Source organism: Anolis carolinensis, unplaced genomic scaffold (genome assembly GCF_035594765.1).
Source record: "Anolis carolinensis isolate JA03-04 unplaced genomic scaffold, rAnoCar3.1.pri scaffold_8, whole genome shotgun sequence".
NCBI classification, from domain to species: Eukaryota; Metazoa; Chordata; class Lepidosauria; order Squamata; family Dactyloidae; genus Anolis; species Anolis carolinensis.
This window is the reverse complement of record NW_026943819.1, coordinates 14713136-14727998: the sequence shown is the minus strand read 5'-3', so window position 1 is coordinate 14727998 and position 14863 is coordinate 14713136. Positions and strand designations below refer to the sequence as shown.

The window sequence follows — 14863 nt, the reverse complement described above, 5'->3', positions numbered from 1 at the left end:
ATGTAAGCCGCTCCGAGTCCCTCGGGGAAGATGGGGCTGGGTATACAAATAAAGTTCTTACTATTGTTGTTATTATTATTATTATTATTATTGATGTGATGGTGGCCACAACAACCCTGCGGACTGCCAGCTTGCTTGTGTCCATCCGGTAGGGCTGCGGCCAGGGCCGCAGACGGTTTGCTGTCAGGGAGTGTGCCTTTGTGGCGGCTAGAGACTTTGGGGCTCTGGTCTGGTTGATACAGAAGTCTCTGGTTATAGAAGAGGAAACATGGTGGAATGGGGCCCACCCTGGGGATCTCAACAAGTTTTTCATCGTTTGATGCGAGTGTGGTGCCCAGACAACCGGAAGGCTTGGATCTTGTTTGTGCTTGGCCAGGGTGATGCGACAAACACCGTGGTATGAGAGAGACACTCAAGAAGGAAATTCCTGCTTCTTGGCAGAAATGGGCAGTGCTGGGTGACATCCCATGGTGGCTGGCCCCCCTGGGCAGTGGGGCTTGGGCCCCCATTTCACTAGCAGCCCTAAAGGCTACACCCCCTACCCCATGGGTGCTGGGGTAGTGGCGTGGGGCCGGCCAACGGTGGCCGGCCCCCCTGGTCAGTGGGACTTGGGCCCCCATTTCTCTAGCTGCCCTAAAGGCTACACCCCCTTCCCCATGGGTGCTGGGGTAGTGGCGTGGGGCCGGCCAACGGTGGCCGGCCCCCCTGGGCAGTGGGACTTGGGCCCCCATTTCACTAGCTGCCAAAAAGGCTACACCCAATGTGCAGTCAACGAAAGATAGGAATGGCCACCCCCAACACTTGTCCAAATGTCAGATGTGTAATGGATGTGCCCTCCAAGGGCGCTCCGCAACATTGCCTCTACGCGTACCTTGCAGGCCTCATACAGCCCTGGTATCACTGTCCTTGAAAAGGTTTGTCGCGATGGGATTTTGTATTGCGGAGATAGCAGTTCCACGAACCGCACAAAGCCTTCTTGCTCTACCATTCTGAAGGGATGGTGGTCGAGAGCCAGCATCTCTCCCAGACGCTGAGTGATCTGCTCAACGGTGGGTGCTGTTCCCCCTGTTCTCTTCCTTCCAGTGGAATGGCCCCAATTGTCCAGGGTTAATTGAGACCCTATCCCAGCAGACCCTAACGGAGAAGGACTGCTCAGGGTGCTGCTTACGGGGATAAGGGATCCCCCTCCCAAGGGAATTGAAGGATGATGTCTCTTCATGTGGTTCCGTAAGCCGGTGGTGGACAAATGCCTCGGGTCTTTACCCCTGCTAATGTGCATCCTGCAGTGCCTGCACACAGCCAAGGAAGACTGTTGGGAATGGACCGCGAAGTGGTCCCAGAGGAAAGACTTTGGCCTTCCCAATGGTGGGGCAGTGAGCATCCCTTTTCCTTGTTGCACAAACCCCCCTCCCCCCCCGGCCACCGCTTTTTATTAGATAGGGGCAGGGTGTGTGGTGTGGGGCTCAGGTCACAAGGGAGTGGGACACGAGCTCCCATGTCTTAGGAAGCTGAAATATCACCACCTTATTTTTAGATAGGAGCGGGGGGGGGGGGGGGTTCCAGTTTCTGCAAATGACCACCATTTTCGCTGATTTCCGGCCACAGAAACAAAGATACACAAATAGAAAAGAGGGACTTTCACAGTGAAGAACCCAATTGAACAGGAAATAAGACTTTCAAAACAGGAACAGATTTCTTAAAATATAAAAAAAAGTATATTATAAAAAGTTATAAAAATTCGCCAAAAATCATAGGAGACAGGAAACATTCTGCAATTTGTTGAACAAAGAGTGTGGAATGTGTTCTCCCACTGTACCAAATTTGACGAGAATAGCTTAAGAAATGAGGGCGGGAGACCCCCAGAAAAGTCCTCCCTGGTTTCCTGTTTTTTGGCGATTGCGTATGCGTGTCCGCCATTTTAGAAGCATTTTAGAAACATTACGAATTTTCGGAAATATCCGAAAATTTTGGGTGAAACATTTAGAAATAATTTCTACATCGAAGAGCCGGCACCCCCTACTTTAGAAACGAGAATTGAAACAATTTTTCCATCGATCGGACAAGCCTAGTACGTACATTTACCGATCCTGCATGCTCTGGTGTTCTGTTCGTTGGGCATGCTTCCAAACAAAAACTTTGCTAGGTATTACTTTCGAGGGAGGCCTTATATTTAGCAATTCAGCAAAACTTCTACTAGGTCTTATTTTCTGGGGATGTCTTATTTTAGGGGAAACAGGGTAGCTGTTGCTGGTTTTTAGTCCTGGATCAAGCTTTGAATGGTAGCATTAATGTGTAATGAACTACTTTTTCTGTCAAATTTGTTATATAACATGATGTTTTGGTGCTTAATTTGTAAAATCATAACCTATTTTGATGTTTAATAGACTTTTTCTTAATCTCTCTTTATTATCCAAAATATTTGCTTATCCAACGTTCTGCCGGCCCGTTTATGTTGGATAAGTGAGACTCTACTGTAGTATCATTTTGTTCTGTCATGTGTTGACATTCTTGTTCTGTCTTGTGTTGACATTCCTCCACACTTTAGTCTATATGCCTTAGAATCTCTATCCAAAATGGCCAAAGAACAGAAATGATCCCAGATAGGGTCCAAAAATCAGCAGAAGGACCCAAGGTTGGGATCAACTGCTGTAAAATGAAACTGGACTCATTGCATCAAAGTTTAGCAGCCTACTGACACACAGCTTTAATGTATGCTTGTATCTGATTTCTATTAATCATGCAGTTCCCGCCCATAAGTGTCACCAAGTTAAGGCTAAAAAAACATTGTGAACATTGCAGAAAGGTATTGCTGCATGGAGACAGAAGCTGCAGCCCAAGAGTTTCTTGGATCGGGACAGGTACAGTCTCTCCACTTTATCTCTCTGCTCCATCAATATAATTTAGTGGCAGACTAAGGGCTTGTATCTATTGATTGTATACTATGCAATGAGTGGAAAACTCTCCTGGATGTCTATCTGATATTAAGGGACTTCTACTCCTTTTTTTGTGGGGCAAATTGACTTAAATTGCAAATGCTACACACAAAGGAAAGTTGGAGAATACTCTGGAGCTTGGGTGAAATTCCAGAGCAGCTCCATACTTTGGGCACAGTGTCAGAACCCTGCTACTAGAGCCTGGATGTGGCTCTGAGTTTCAGGGTCACTGACATTGATAAGACACCTGCGGCTCAGGACTTGGAGAAGAAACGGCTGCTGGACTTGGCGGGGAATTTGCGCGGGGTTTTACTGAGCGGGAAGAGACTGTTCAAATGAGGGGGAGGGTATATAAAGGAGGGTTGGCCGTAGTATCCCATTCTTGGCTTTTCTGATGTTCATGTTTCCTACAGTAAAAGTTTCTGGTGATATCACAGAGAGTCTTGTGTGTTCATTCAGGAGCGGCTGTGGTGAGCTGACACTAAGCCAAGAATACGGACACCATCCCGCTGTAGCGGTGAGGTGTAACATGCAAGTGGAGGATGAAGAGCTCTTGGGCGCAGGAGGAGGAAGGTCGGAAAGGGCCACTCCCGAGCCGGACGCTGAGTTCCACCAGCTGGCGGCCCTGGCGTCATCCACCGCTTATGCCCAGCCAAATGGGGTAACCCAGAGGCGTGGAGTGGTGCGGGGAGACAGCACCGGAGGAGAGGAAGGTTCACCTTCCCCAGGCCCACAAAGGATGGTGTTTCTGGAGGAGAGGATGTCGGCGATGGAGACCACCCTGGCAGTGATGTCGAGGGCGATGGAGCGCCTGGCGGTTTTGGCGGAGCCGGAGAGAGGAAGGGAACTTCGGGCTAGCTCAATGTGGGACGTGAGCGTGGGAAGCAGCCAGGGCTTTGCAGACCTCCCAGCACCGAAGGGAAGGGAAATGCGAAAGGAGCCCGGTGCCCGGCCCAAGATCCAAACAAGCCTGACGCGGGTGGAGGAGAGTGACGACGAAGGGGAAAAGCCTCCGAGAATCCCGGCTACGCTCCCAACTGAGACCCTGGTGCCCCTGGCGAATGCCGGGCGTGGCACAGGGCCAAGAGAAGCAGCAGCGGGGCCCACTGGTCCGCAAGGGGGCTTGCGACGGGCGGAGAATTGGGGATTGCCACCACAGGGACCCCTACCGAGACGAGAGGAACTAAGGATCGAGTTTGGGGGAGAGTCCTCTGAACTGGATTTTTTCCTGACCACGGTGAGGGGCTATATGGAGGACAATGCTCACACTTTTAGAACGGAATCCAGCCGGGTACGGGCCATTGGTGCAGTGTTGAAGAGGGGAGCGGCCAGCTGGTACGTTCAACTGCACGCGCGGCGCGACCCATGTCTGGGGTCACTCCGACGCTTTATGGGGGCCCTGGAGACCCGTTTCCGAGATCCACTGGAGCAGATCCGGGCGAGGGAGAAGTTGAAGACCGTCTCCCAGGGGCAGAGGTCAGTATCTGAGTATGCGGAGGAGTTCCAATGCCTCGCTGAAAAGGTGCCGGAATGGTCTGCAGTAACAAAGATAGAACTCTTCAAAGAGGGTCTCAGGCGGGAGATCCTCTCCTGGGCGGTGCATCGTGATGAGCCTGACACACTGCGCGGATGGATTCAGCTGGCGGGGCGCATCGAGACATCGCTGGCCCAGGCGAGGAGGCACCGAGGAGGGCTACAGCAGCGGCCGCAGATGAAAGAGGGGAGCCGGAAGGAGGGATCAACCCCAGCCGGGAGGAGAACGGAGCCGACAGGGAACGTGAGCACCAGCAGGAGGGGCTGCTTCGTGTGCGGCCGTTTGGGCCACAGGGCTGCCGAGTGCTGGCAGAGAAAAGGGGAAGGCGGAGGCCCGCCCAAACCAAGAGCCGTGGCAGGGAAACGCGCCGAGGAAGAACCACCGATGAGGCACCACTCGGGGGGGTTGGTAAGTCAGGACAAAGCCATGATAGTGGTCCCCATTCAGCTTGAAAGTGGCAGCAAACAAGCAACCTGCAAAGCATTTGTGGATTGTGGATGTTCCAGGAACATCATCTCCCCTGAATTAGCCGAGGGATTGGGATGCGAAAGAACGAACCTAGAATCCCCAATAGCTTTCTCGCAGTTGGACGGATCCACAGCATCGGGATCATTAGCTAAGTACAGTGCCGAAGATGTAAAGTGTAAGATAGGGAGTTGGGAAGGAAAGGTGTCATTTGTGATATCACAAATAGCCAGCTATAATGTTATACTAGGCATGCCATGGCTGGGGCAGGCCAACCCGCAAATCAACTGGGAGGATAAGAGCATGATCTTCAGGATGAAGTTGGAAGAAGGGAGCCAGGAAGTGGAGAGAGAGCCGGGGAAAAGGGGGGAGGAAGACTCTATCAGGATAGCAGAACTGGCAGATAAATTACCCCCAGAGTATCGGGATTTTGTGGACGTATTTGATGAGAAGGAAGCAGACAGTTTCCCACCGAAGCGGAGAGTTGAAGTGAAGATAGAGCTAGTCCCAGGAGCAGAGCTTCCCAAGGCAAAAATATACCCAATGTCGGCTAGGGAAAAGGAGGAACTGAGAAAATACATTGATAAAAACCTAGCGAGGGGTTTCATAGAGCCTTCAAATTCCCCTCTAGGGGCGCCTGTGTTGTTCAGGCGGAAAAAGGACCAAACGCTGAGGCTCTGCATTGACTACAGGGGCCTGAATGCAATCAGTTCTGTAAATAAATACCCCCTACCCTTAGTGAAGGACTTGATCGCCCAGTTATCGGAGGGACAGATATTCACTAAATTGGACTTAATTGAAGCGTACCATAAATTGCAGATCAAGCCAGAGGACAGGTGGAAGACGGCCTTCTCCTGTGCATTCGGATTATTCAATTATCGTGTGCTCCCCTTCGGTTTGTGCGGCGGAGGTGCCGCGTTCATGCAATTAATCAACGAAGTGTTGCATCCATTGTTGTACAAGGGGGTCTTTGTTTTTTTAGATGACATATTGATAATATCTCGGACTAAGGAGCAACACATAGAACTAGTCAGGGAAGTCCTGCAAAAGTTGAGAGAAGCAAAACTGTATGCGAAGCTTGCCAAGTGCGAGTTCAATAAAGACCAGATAGACTTTCTGGGGTATAGGATTTCCTCCCAGGGAGTGGCGATGGACCCTGCGAAGGTAGAAGACGTGAGGGGGTGGGAAGCCCCCAAAACACGGAAGCAGCTGCAATCCTTCCTAGGGTTCGCAAACTTCTATAGAACATTTATCAAGGACTTTGCGCGCCTCACTTTGCCATTAACGGATTTGTTAAAGACTAAAGGCAGGGGAGAAACAGCCAAAGTGAAGGCCCCAGGGGCCAAACTGACATGGACAATAGAATGCCAGGAAGCTTTCGAAGCCCTTAAAAAGCGTTTTACTGAGGAGCCTGTCCTACAGCACCCTGATATGTCTAAAGCCTTTGTATTACATTGCGATGCATCAGACCGGGCATATGGGGCAGTTCTGCTACAGAAAGACGAGGGGGGGAACCTGAAGCCATGTGGCTATCTGTCAAAAAAGTTTAGCGATACAGAAAAAAACTGGCCAATTTGGGAGAGAGAAGCCTTAGCTATTCTAAAAGCACTAGAGTGCTGGAGACACTTTCTGGAAGGAAGTGGAACACCGTTTGAGGTGTGGACTGATCATAGAAATTTACAGTATCTAAGATCCCCTCGTAAACTATCAGCGAAGCAAATTAGATGGGCCCAATATTTCAGCCGTTTTGATTTCAGACTCAGATTCTTCCAGGGGAAACATAACATACTCGCTGACGCTCTCTCTCGGATGCCTCAGCACGGGGGAGGAATTCAGGAATCTGAAGGGAGCCTATTCCTAGATAAGCAATGGGGCCTGGCAGTACTAACTCGAGCACAAGCGGCCAAAGAAAACAAACGTACTGCCATTTCCACGGGGGGAGGAGAAATATGGGAGGAAGAGTTGAAGCGAGCGTATGGAATGGACAAATGGTTACAAACTAACAAAGAAAAGGGAGAATTGTGTGGGGATTTGGTGTTTGTAAATAAGAAATTGTATATCCCTGAATGTTTAAGACGAGAAATGTTAAGGAAGTACCATGATAACAAAGGTGCGGGTCATCTAGGCCCCACCAGGACTATTAAACTGTTGGCCAGACAATGCTGGTGGCCCGGAATGAGGAAAGACGCCAGGGGGTACGTCACGCAGTGTGAATTATGTGCAGAGGGAAAAACACCACCGGGGAAGCCCCAGGGGCTATTGCAGAAGGTGGTGGAGCCCATGAGGCCATGGGAATGCGTAGCCATGGATTTTGTAGGCGAACTACCCCCCAGCAGAGGCCACAGATACATTTGGACAATATTGGACCTATTCTCAAAACAGGCACACTTTGTGGCCCTGCCAAAACTCCCTTCAGCTGAAAAACTTGCTGATTTGTATGTGAAGCATGTATATCGCCTACATGGGTGTCCCGACAAAATAATTAGCGACCGGGGAGTCCAATTTACTGCAAAATTTTGGGGAAAATTCTTACAGCTGTTAGGAGCAGAAAGGAACCTGAGCTCGGCCTTTCATCCCGCGACCAACGGGGGGGTCGAACGTACCCAACAGACACTGTGCCAATTTTTAAGGATGTACACCAATTATAGACAGGATGATTGGGCGGACCTTCTACCGTTTGCTGAGATGGCTTTTAACGGGGCCGTACATTCGGCCACAGGTCGTGCCCCATTCGAAATAGTATACGGACAGGAGGTGGCACCTTTCCCCAGGCTACCCGAGTGGAAGGAAGGGGAGGGCCAGACCGACGAGGAATGGCCGGCCAAAATCAAGCAAGGGTGGCAAACCGTGGTAGAGGCATTGCGGGAAACACAAAAGAAGTACAAGCTCTTTGCGGATCGTAGGCGCCGAGAGGGGGACAAATTGGGCGAAGGAGATCTGGTTTGGCTGAGCACAAAAAACCTAAAATTGGGATTCCCATCCAAGAAATTGGCTCCACGCTATATAGGACCATTCAGGGTAGCAAAAAGAATAAACGAAGTGACCTATGAGCTGAGGCTACCCAAGGACCTAGGAAAGATACACCCGGTATTCCATTGCAGCCTGTTAAAAAAGTATAAAGGAACTCTGGACGGCGGAGAACAATAGTTGTGTTTAATCTTTTCCTTCCAGGATGAAGGGGAGGAGGACGCCATGTCAGAACCCTGCTACTAGAGCCTGGATGTGGCTCTGAGTTTCAGGGTCACTGACATTGATAAGACACCTGCGGCTCAGGACTTGGAGAAGAAACGGCTGCTGGACTTGGCGGGGAATTTGCGCGGGGTTTTACTGAGCGGGAAGAGACTGTTCAAATGAGGGGGAGGGTATATAAAGGAGGGTTGGCCGTAGTATCCCATTCTTGGCTTTTCTGATGTTCATGTTTCCTACAGTAAAAGTTTCTGGTGATATCACAGAGAGTCTTGTGTGTTCATTCAGGAGCGGCTGTGGTGAGCTGACACACAGCATAACTGGATCCGATGCAGACTTATCCTCTATCCACATAGATCATGAACACCATCTCCCTTTCCCTGCACTTGTCAAGGAAAATGGGATGGATCAGGACCATGTCGCCTTCCTTCTTCTCCTTGGAGTGTGTAACAGCAGTGCACAAACTACTCTGAGCACCTCCTCACTGCTATTTTTTGTTGTTGAAAATGCTTTGAATGTTCAGTGTTCAGCTTGTGAAATAGTACATTGTGATATCTCTTTCTTCTAATGCCAGTGACTGCAGTAGCGACAATTATTATTGTGAAAACACATCACTGAGGAGAAATGGAGATGGCTGTAGAAATGAAGCCCAAGAAGAGTGTTGCCGAGGAAATGGCAGATTTATTCCATCACTTTTCAGATCCAAAGGACTCAGGTGAAGAATGACTTTTCAAACTTTGCAAATTGTGCAGATATCTTATACAAGAGCAAAAAAAGTGGAACATTTGAAAGAATAAATCCTTACATCTCAGGCCCCTTCTACACTGCCATATAAAATCCAGATTATCTGCTTTGAACTTGATTATATGGCAGTGTAGACTCATATAAGCCAGTTCAAAGCAGATTATGTAGATTATCTACTTTGGTAATTTGGATTATATGGCATTGTAGAAGAGGCCTGAATGAACCTCTCCCAATCAAGAGATAGGTAGTTATGGAAGGATAGATTCATTCAGAAGATAGATAACTATGGAAGGAGAGATCCATAATTACCTATCAAGAGTCTAAACTAATTGTCCCAGGTGCTCCTTGGGATGTTCCTGACAAATGAGGCAAGGTAGGAGGCTTCAAGATGGTCTTTTCGATGGTGACTACAGATGCTGTTTGTGGGACTGGGAAAGATGGTGAGCAGTGGTGGGCCCAAGAAGTCCTTTGCCACCTTCTAAACACCCAAAAGACAATATTAACCCACAACTTAGATGTAATAAAAGGAAATGGAAGAAGTTTCCTGAATGCCCAAGTGGCCATGAGTCTGGGAAAGCTAGTCCAGAAAAGCAACTTTTCCAAGATCTGTATCCAATATAGCTATCTCTGGATGGAAAACATTTGAGTTCAAAACAACAAGCATTCCTGCGTCTCAGACCATTTATGGGTCAAGTTTTCTCTAAGAAGCTGGGAAAATGGGTATTCAATGCTACTTTTAGGTTGTCCACATGTGCTACAGTTTTCAGCTATAGCCTGAAACAATTAACGTACAGTGTAAGGCAAAATTTGAAGAAGAAAATAAGCCCACTTTTAAGACCATGACATGTGGGAGAATTTTAAAGGTGCCATGCAAAAAAAAAAAAAGGAAGAAAGAAAGAAAGAAAGAAAGAAAGAAAGAAAGAAAGAAAGAAAGAAAGAAAGAAAGAAAAAAGTAACTTTCTCCAGGACTGAGTGGCATATCAGGACCAATGGAAACAGGATGACAAGAACCATATGTATTGAATATATTGCCTGAAGATGTATCGATTATGATACTGACAAGTCTTGTTGGGCTTTATAGTTTAACTGGAAAGGCTTTTATTCCTTCTCTCCTATGGGCTGTTTCTCTCAGCCAACTTTTCTTCCTCTGTATTTCACGATGGAGGAAGAAAAGTGTGTTGCAAGAAACAAAGACTCATTGAGAAATAGAGGTCTGTTGCCAAATGGGAAATGACAAGTATGGATTGAAAGGGAGTTGGTTCTCTTGGGAAGAAACTGGTTAGTCCAGTAAGTTTTCTTTTCAGTCAGGTCAGGCTGATTGGAATGAAGAAGGCAAAACAAGCAATCTCAATGACATTTGCAGCTCAAGGGACTGGAATAGAGATCTAAATTTCCCAGAACTTTTATAGCCTTGGAAAAATGTATTTTCCTTTCAATTTTTAAAAATGTGGAAACAAATTGGTAATTTGGGATGGGGGAGTTAAAAATGCAGTATTAGCACCCCTTTGTAGATTGAAAGTCACTTATTAAAAGTTACTTTGGTACTTTTGCTATAGAAGACCCCTAATCCCACCCCTAATAAAAAGAAGACATAGTTTGATCTGTGGGAATTGTAGTTTCCCAAGAATGGAAAGTCATATGAATTGGAAACAGCCTCCATCCCCATGACCTCCCTTTTGTTCAAATTGAATAAAATCTCTGTTGTTTGCCTTCAACCTGGTGAGATTCTCGGTTCTTGATTCCTGATTCGTGCCATCCATGGTTAGCGAAGCTTGCCAGGCATCTCTTAATATCCATGGGACTTAGAAAAATTCCTAATTTTTGGCATCACTTTGGGAACATCAAATACATTCTATATGCAAGTAATTTTCTTTGACATGACATTATAGTTTTTCATATATTAGAACTACAGTTTATCCAGACTAATAGTTTGTGGTTTAGTGAGGCCGAGGAACTCTCTGACTGAGAATTTTAAAGTCCTTAAAGAACTATCATGAATTATTGTATGAATTTGATTTCAATCATTAACATCCAGTTAGTGACTCATGGATCTCACGTCACTCTTTGACAATGGAAAGTATATATAATCAGACTTTTTAACAATGGGAACAAAAGAGGAAAGTGGAATCCCATGGTAGTTTGGTGAGGCACCAAACTCTTTGGCATAGAAAGCTAAAGACCTTGTGAAACTAGAACTCCAGGATTCCATAGCCTTGAGCCATGGCAATGAAAGGGGTGTCGAACTGCATGAATTCTACAGTGTAGATGCACTCTTTGCATCAAAGGAGAGACATCTGAGTATTGGGTAAGTTTTATTTTTCAACTGGCTGGGAAGGAAAGCACAGTCCACAATAGATATCACATGCCCCACATTCCCCCTTTCAAGAGTCAGAGGTGCATTTTTTTCACACTGCATTGCATTAAAACTGGATAGAAACTGGTTCAGAAGTCAAAAGATAGGTTTCCAACCATGTTATAAAAACAAAATGAATTCTAGCTACAACTAAGAAGTAAAGTATGGTTAAACATGGTACAGTGCCATTTCTCCATAAGACTGTGTTTCATATCCACCACCCTTCATATTCATATTTCCATACTAATACTATTCCATTCATACAACAGGAAGTAAAGAAAAACTGATAGCACCCTCTCGTTTCCGAATTTGGGATCTTAGCCAGAAATACTTCTTCCTGGAGAACAAGACATTGGTGGCAGTTCCCAAAGGTTCCAACTCACCAGGTAGTATTTCCTATACTGTGCTCACTTTGGATCTCTTCACACAGACTAAAAATTGGCGGCTGCAATGGTTTTTCTGCAGTTTCGCCACAGAGCCTGCTGGCTTCCACCACACATTGGAAAAGTACTTCCTGGTGAAAGTGGTGAAAGTGCCAAAAAAAAAAAACCCTGCTTCTATTGCATTCACTGTAATCCATGACAATATTCTGCAATTCTGGCGACGCATGTGGTCCTTTATCAATCTGCTCTCTCATATTCTGGAACTATGTAACTAGAGCCCTATTCTGGCTTTCAAAAAAAGGATAATATCAGCACTTGGGGAGGTCAGCAGATAAGCTCCACTCTCTCTGCCATGGCTTTTTGGGAGTGGATTTCAAAATACAGTACAGTAGAGTCTCACTTATCCAACACTCGCTTATCCAACATTCTGGATTATCCAACACATTTTTGTAGTCAATGTTTTAAATATATTGTGATATTTTGGTGCTAAATTCATAAATACAGTAATTACTACATAGCATTACTGCGTATTGAACTACTTTTTCTGCCAAATTTGTTGTCTAACATGATGTTTTGGTGCTTCATTTGTAAAATCATAGCCTAATTTGATGTTTAATAGTCTTTTCCTTAATGCCTCCTTATTATCCAACATATTTGCTTATCCAACATTCTGCCGGCCTGTTTATGTTGGATAAGTGAGACTCTACTGTATTTGAAAGGGAGTCACATTTTGGAGGGCTTGTTTTCTGCTGTTCTAGACACTAGGAAATGGAACAATGGAGTCAAGATATGACTTTGTTTCTTGCCTTTTGTTTCTCTTCAGAGGAATTGCTGGGTGTGGTCCCCAACAGAGGTATTAAAGACACAAATGCAAATATATTCCCCATTATTATGGGTCCCCAAGATGGGAAGCGTGTCTTGTCCTGTGCTGGATCCGGTGGTCAGCCTCAGATAAAGATAGAGGTGAGTTGCATTTGTGGCTCTGTGTTATTTGATAGATGAGGAAAGCAAAATGAAACAATAGTTTTTAGAAATAGTTGGGGTCTTTTTGTATGAATGAGTATTGTATTTATTTGTTTATTTGTCCCTCCTTTTCTCTCTAAAACAGTGCTTCTTAACCTGGGATCCCCAGTTGTTTTTGGCCTACAACTTCCAGAAATCCCAGCCAGTTTACCAACTGTGAGGATTCTGGGAGTTGAAAGCCAAAGCATCTGGGGACTTACAGGTTGAGAACCACTGCTCTAAAAAAAGAGACTCAGTATCTGTCAAGGCATTCATTGGTAATGCAACATAACCTTATCTGCTCCCAATTCATGTTTACATTACAGGAGGAAGACATCATGAATCTGTATGGAAAAAACGAGCCACTCAAGAATTTCACCTTCTTGAATCACACCGGAGATGGGCAACAGACCTGTTCGTTTGAATCTGCAGCTTTTCCAGGATGGTTCCTAAGTACGTCCACTGAGCCAAACAAGCCAATCAGTTTGAGTCAGAAAGGAGGTGCTGAGATCACCACGTTTTACTTTGAAAAATCAAAATGAACACAGAGAACTAAAAATAAATCTGGCAGTAAGGTATTCACTTTTTCATAGCAATGTTGTATTTGCTTTTTTAAAACATTAAATGCAATATATATATATATATATATATATATATATATATATATATATATATACACACACACACACACATACATTAAATGCTCTCTCTCTCTCTCTCTCTCTCTCTCTCTCTCTATATATATATATATATATGTATATATATATGGTAAAGGTTTCCCCTGATGTTAAGTCCAGTCATGACCGACTCTGGAGGTTGGTGCTCATCTCCATTTCTAAGCCAAAGAGCTGGCATTGTCCATAGACATCTCCAAGGTCATGTGGCTGGCATGACTGCATGGAGCACCGTTACCTTCCCACTGGAGCGGTACCTATTGATCTACTCACATTTGCATGTTTTCGAACTGCTAGATTGGCAGGAGCTGGGGCTAACAGCAGGCGCTCATTCCGCTCCCGGGATTTGAACCTGGGACCTGTTGGTCCGCAAGTTCAGCAGCTCAGCGCTTTAACACACTGTGCCATCAGGAGCCCATATATAGTGTGTACTATATATACAGTAGAGTCTCACTTATCCAAACTAAACAGGCCGGCAGAACCTTGGATAAGCGAATATCTTGGATAATAACGAGGGATTAAGGAAAAGCCTATTAAACACCAAATTAGGTTATGATTTTACTAATTAAGCACCAAAACATCATGTTATACAACAAATTTGACAGAAAAAGTAGTTCAATACACAGTAATGTTATGTTGTAATTACTGTATTTACGAATTTAGCACCAAAATATCACGATATATTGCAAACATTGACTACAAAAATGCATTGGACAATCCAGAACCTTGGATAAGCGAGTCTTGGATAAGTGAGACTCTACTGTATACATATATAGTACACACACACACACACATGAGAGTTGCTAAATGTAAAATAATACCTCCAAATAGTATCTTTGTCCAGAAACCCAGGTTTGTTCCCAGCCTGCCACTTCCAATGGTTTCCAATTAGGATCCATAGACCAAACGTCACTTTTATTGCTTCAGTGATCAGAGAAGGATGCCAGGGGAGATCCCCAGGTCTGACATGCCTTCTGTTTACAGACATCAGCATTTTATAGACGTTCAAAATAACAGATATTTTTCTGATTGGTACAAATTATGATCTGTGGTTTCATTGGTTTGCTGTAGCATCATTGTTGGCATGTTTTACAGCTTGTGATTGGCGGATATGTATGATGGGAACTTTGATAAAGTTTTTATTGCATAAAAGCCCGAGTCTGTGTTTGAATTCGTCCCCCCTTTTTCTATCAGGGGGCTTTCCAGGTGGAGAAATAGGTGCACCAAAAGGTACTTTTGATCGCTATCAGGTCGGAAAGGCCCTTAGATTGTGGGATTTCCTATAGTTCCATTGAGGAAGAAATGGGGAGAGTGGATGTGGTGATGGGGTTTGGGACCACTTTGGGTAGAATTCATTTTGTCCCTATATGATCGGCTGTCAGCTGATTGTTTACACTATGTAACAAAATTTGAAAAAGAAATCTGTTCCTGGTTTCAAAGTGTTATTTCCTGTTCAATTGTGTGGTATTTACTTTGAAAGTTGTTGCTCCATTCCAGAAACTTCATTTTTGTTTTTAAGCCTTCTATTACCTGAAACCCAAACTTTGCTCAAAAGCAAAGTTTGTGCAGTTTAACAAAACTTCCCCATG

The 14863-nt window shown here is 45.4% G+C and overlaps 1 protein-coding gene across 1 annotated transcript; it reads left to right on the top strand.

Moving 5' to 3' along the window:
- The first annotated feature begins 2776 nt into the window (after positions 1 to 2776).
- On the top strand, positions 2777 to 13248 carry LOC103279675 (interleukin-36 receptor antagonist protein). The gene is made up of 5 exons (XM_008116026.3): positions 2777 to 2858; positions 8693 to 8833; positions 11485 to 11601; positions 12422 to 12561; positions 12927 to 13248. The coding sequence occupies exons 2-5, from the start codon at positions 8743 to 8745 to the stop codon at positions 13140 to 13142; spliced, it is 564 nt and encodes a 187-aa protein (XP_008114233.1). The 5' UTR covers positions 2777 to 2858; positions 8693 to 8742; the 3' UTR covers positions 13143 to 13248.
- Positions 13249 to 14863: the final 1615 nt, after the last annotated feature.

What these genes read in the sequence shown, in the direction of transcription:
- LOC103279675 (XM_008116026.3), top strand. Translation starts at nt 8,743, where the DNA reads ATGGAGATGGCTGTAGAAATGAAGCCCAAGAAGAGTGTTGCCGAGGAA. An exon ending in TTCAGATCCAAAGGACTCAG is followed by an intron (nt 8,834 to 11,484) that starts GTGAAGAATGAC and finishes TTCATACAACAG; the next exon opens with GAAGTAAAGAAAAACTGATA. An exon ending in AGCCTCAGATAAAGATAGAG is followed by an intron (nt 12,562 to 12,926) that starts GTGAGTTGCATT and finishes TTTACATTACAG; the next exon opens with GAGGAAGACATCATGAATCT.